Source organism: Lepidothrix coronata, unplaced genomic scaffold (genome assembly GCF_001604755.1).
Source record: "Lepidothrix coronata isolate B3197 unplaced genomic scaffold, Lepidothrix_coronata-1.0 Scaffold914, whole genome shotgun sequence".
In the NCBI taxonomy this organism is placed as follows: domain Eukaryota; kingdom Metazoa; phylum Chordata; class Aves; order Passeriformes; family Pipridae; genus Lepidothrix; species Lepidothrix coronata.
Window position 1 is genome coordinate 4215 of NW_016691094.1, and position 4278 is coordinate 8492.

General features: G+C 56.6%; 1 protein-coding gene across 1 annotated transcript in view; it reads left to right on the forward strand.

The window, feature by feature from the left end:
* The window catches only part of LOC108510449 (sodium/hydrogen exchanger 5-like), a gene marked incomplete at its 3' end in the record, with an annotated part of 6617 nt that extends 2629 nt beyond the window's left edge, over nt 1–3988 (forward strand). The window contains exons 2-4 of the mRNA XM_017840126.1: nt 2480–2782; nt 3468–3631; nt 3914–3988. Of these exons, the coding sequence (XP_017695615.1) occupies nt 2608–2782; nt 3468–3631; nt 3914–3988 (414 nt within the window). The remainder of the gene's footprint in view (nt 1–2479; nt 2783–3467; nt 3632–3913) is intronic.
* Nucleotides 3989–4278: the final 290 nt, after the last annotated feature.

The following is a 4278-nucleotide window of genomic DNA, read 5'->3' on the forward strand; positions in this document are numbered from 1 at the left end:
GACCTTAAAGATCATTTCATTCCAACCTCCCTGACATGGGCAGGGACACCTTCCACTAGACCTGTTTGCTCAAAGCCCTGTCCATCCTGGCCTTGAACACTTCCGTGATGGATGACAGCCAGGGCCCCTGTCCCCACAGCATCCCTGCAGGTCTCTGCAGCCAGCCAGGACATACCCCCACAGCATGGGGAATGCAGATGGGTTGCTGAAGCAGGGAACAGGGATCTTGGCAATGTTCCTGAGCATGCAGAAAGGGGCTGGACGCCTCGTTCCCTTCTTGAAAACTTCAGAGCTTTGTTCCCGTGGGCGGGAAGCGGTTTCAGAGCCTGCTGCAGGCGCTGAGCGAGCACCATTCATCCACCGGCAAAGGCAGCTTGTGTGGGGTGAACGGGGCTCTGCAGCAGCTTGTGTGGTCATTTAGCAGGAATTTGGCTTGGATGAAGCTCAGCCAGCCCTTCTCCAGGCTGTGGGTCTGCTTGGAGGGCTGCAGTGTCCGTATCACCAAGGCCTTGGGGGCTGTGTTGCAGCCTGTGGCGGTGAGTGGAGGTGGTTGGAGCTGAGGGGGGATGTCCCAGGCTCTGTGGCTGGGATGCTCAGTGGCAGAGTTATGGCAGAGGCTCTTTGCTCTGGAGGTGGTTGGTGATGGAGCTGCAGGTCACACCATCCCTCACTGCTCTGCCCTTGCTGACTACAGCAGTGTTTCCAGTGCGTTAAGGCAGGGGAGCAGTGCCAGGGCTTGCCAGGATGGCATGGATAGGGCTTACTGTGCCAAGGAGCAACCTCTTGGGGTCCTCAATGAGAGGAGAAGAGGCCCTTAGCCTGCACATTGAGTGGTGGGCTCAAAGGTGTTGTCTCTAGTTGGGAACCAGATCTTTGACATTAAATTATCTCCTCTAATTCAGAGCTCAGCCGTGGTGAAGGAAAGCAAACCACCCAAGAGGTGTTAGGAAAGGAGAAAGGGAGAACATCAGGAGGCTATGATCTCAGCTCCTGGGGTGTCAACATCTCAGGGACACTGGGACCTGTCTCAGAAAGGATAGAGCAGCACTGGGACAGGTTCAGAGGAGAATGACAAGGGCATAGAGAAACATGGAAACCTACTGATGAAGCACTGCTTGTTCCTGGGCTCCTCTCCAAGTCTATGTCACTGGAGACAGGACCCTGGGCTAGGCAGACCTTATGGTCTGTCCATGGGGTTTCCAAAAGAAGGAAGCAGCCAAGTGACCTGGGGTTGATGCATGACCACAACACAGCTTTTCCTCTGGAGGGATGACTTGGCACAAGGAATGGGCACCTTTAATCCCGCTAAAGGGCTTTAGAGACTGGGTTTTGGGTTGGCAGCAGGGCTGGGCTTGCAGCCAAGTGATGGCTCAGAGCCTGCCCTGACGTCCCTTGTACCTGCTGAGTGTGCAAGGACAGGGGTAGCTCTGGAAGTGCCTGGAGGAACCCACTCCCCAGGAGAAGATTTCTTCTTCTGATGGCCAAGTCATGCTGCAGAGCTGGGCTGGATGTCACAAGTGATGGCAGAACTCAACAATGTGGGGGCAAACCTGTTGTGACCCTCAACAGCCTTTCCCCAAGCAGTGCTCTTTTTGGGGCAGCAAAAACACAGCACCCTGTGCTAGGGAGGAGAAATCCAGAGGGTTGGGGATTGCCCTGCTGGAAGCTGGACTGATTTAGGATTTCACAGAACACCCTGGCCCTGGGGATAAGGGTGCCTGGAGGAGCAAGTCCCCTGTGCTGGCGTCCTGCTGGCTTGCGCCTGAGCTGCAGGCTCACTGCCACATTGCTGATGGATGGATACCAGGGCATCCTCTGCTTGCTTCACAGGATACATCCTGTTCCACAGTAGCTTAAGATTTGGTCCCAACCCTGCACGGAATAAAATGATTATTCCAAGCATCTCTAAAGCTGCAGCTCCCGAGTGCCTGTGCTTTTGCATGCAGGTAGGTTAGCTGGTGCTGAGAGAGGTTGTGCTCTGGCATGGCTTGTGCTGCAGTGGTTTGCTGGCTGCTCTGGCTGCTTGCTGAGACGGATGCAAACAAGGTCACCCCGTCACCAGGTCTGAGCATCCTCGTCTCCAAGTGGGGTAACATGTCCCGGTGAACCAGGATTTCTTCACTCGAGCAGCAGCCAGCAGCGCTCGTGACACTGTGAACGTGCTCACTGGCTGCTTTAATCCTGTAAGTGCAGACACCAGAGGCCAGGAAAAGCAAAGTGCCTGGCTGCTTGGCTTATTAGGCAGTGGCTGAGGAGGAGAGGGAGATCCCAAAGCATCAGGGACCTGCAATCCTGACCTGGGAGGCAGCTGGAAGATCTTCTGTGCACACATGGCCAGGAAGCAGCCTTTCCTTAGGTGCTCCCTTGTCCTTCCCTCATCCATCATGCATCACCTAACCCTTCCATGGAGCCTCTGGATTTGGGATGCTCTGTCCATGTGCCTGTTTGGCTGATGCTCTCATTCTTCTTTTCTTTCTAGTTTTCCACCTGTCGAGGAAGGTGACATCCGTTGTCCCGGAGAGCTGCCTCCTCATCCTGCTGGGGCTGGTCCTGGGGGGCATCGTGTTGGCCGTGGCGAAGAAAGCCGAGTACCAGCTGGAGCCCAACATGTTCTTCCTCTTCCTTCTGCCCCCCATCGTCCTAGACTCAGGCTACTTCATGCCCAGCCGGCTGTTCTTCGACAACATCGGTGCCATCCTCACCTACGCGGTGGTGGGCACGCTCTGGAACTCCTTTGCCACCGGCACAGCGCTCTGGGGGCTGCACCGGGCCGGGCTCATGGGTGGGTGTGCAGGGCTGCCCAGCTTGGACCACACCCACAGAAAACAGGTTGGAGGTGCAAAGCACCCCGATTTCATAGATTGCACCCCGATTTCATAGCCCGCTGCCCGTCCCTGCTGTGGATTCCTAGGAATCATACCACGAACGGGGCCCTGGCATCCTGGGAGTGGTGCTCTGGGTCCTGGCATCCCGGGAATGGTGCTCTGGCAGGACAGTCAAGCTCGCAGGACAAATGGGTCCTGCTTGGCACTGGGCTGATTCATGTCTTTGCTATTTTTGTCGCTGACCTTGGCTGGCGTAGCTGGCTCGCCGCCGTGCTCCCTGTCCTTGGCTGGAGCCGCTGGCCCTGGATGGCCTGGGCTGTGTTTTGAGCTCTCTTGAGACCTGAGGAACTGCTTGATGCCTGGATCCCTCTTCTGGTGGTACCTGCCAGAGGGGCAGAGATGCATCTGGGTGCCAAGGGGGACATCCCTCATGCTCCTCTCCTGTTGCAGCAAGGATGTGCTGAGCCCCACTTTACAGGGGGCACCCCAGAGGTCTGGGAATACTCTCACTGGGTTCATCCCACTGCACTCCCAGTTGAGATGCTGCAGCTGGGATCAGCTGAGGGACAGGCTCATTTCGGCCTGGTGAGAGGGGCTCAGGGGCAGATGGTTTGCCTCACCTGGGTCCTTCTGTCCTGTCAGATCCGGGTGTCGAAGCTGGGCTGATGGATTTCCTGCTCTTCGGCAGCCTCATCTCAGCTGTGGACCCTGTGGCAGTGCTGGCTGTCTTTGAAGAGGTCCATGTGAATGAGACCCTCTTCATCATCGTGTTTGGCGAGTCTCTCCTGAATGATGCTGTCACCGTGGTGAGTTGCAGTTTGGGGGACCCCCAATGTGGAGCCCAGTGCCATGCAGGGTACTGGACTCTCCCAGGTCAGAGGGTGCAGGTGACATCCCCAAGCTCTGGGCAGACCCCTGCCATGCTCTCTTGGTCTTTCCTCTCTCCTGGCCCTGGGGGACTTTGCCTGCTGAGATAAGCTGTGTCAACTGGCAGGTTTGGGGCAGGAGATGCCTCTTCCACAGGGTCCATCCTGCCCTTCTCAAGGCAGGATATCCTGCATTCCTCAAAGGATTTGCCTTGCTTGCAGGTGCTGTACAAGGTCTTCAACTCTTTTGTGGAGCTGGGCCCAGCGCACATCCACGCCACAGACTACGTGAAGGGGGTAGGTGAGTATGTGCCACACCAGCCCCTCTGCCTCTTCCTCCATTGTGGAAGTGGAGAGGGGCAAGCATGGGTGCTGCTGTCCTGTGGGGTGGGCACTGAGCACCCAGGTCTGTCATCTCCATCCCAGTGGACACATGATGGTCACCAGCAGAGAATCACAGAATGGTTTCGGTTGGAAGAGACCTTAAAGATCATTTCATTCCAACCTCCCTGACATGGGCAGGGACACCTCCCACCAGCCCAGGTTGCCCAAGCCCTGTCCAACCTGGCCTTGGACACTTCCAGGGA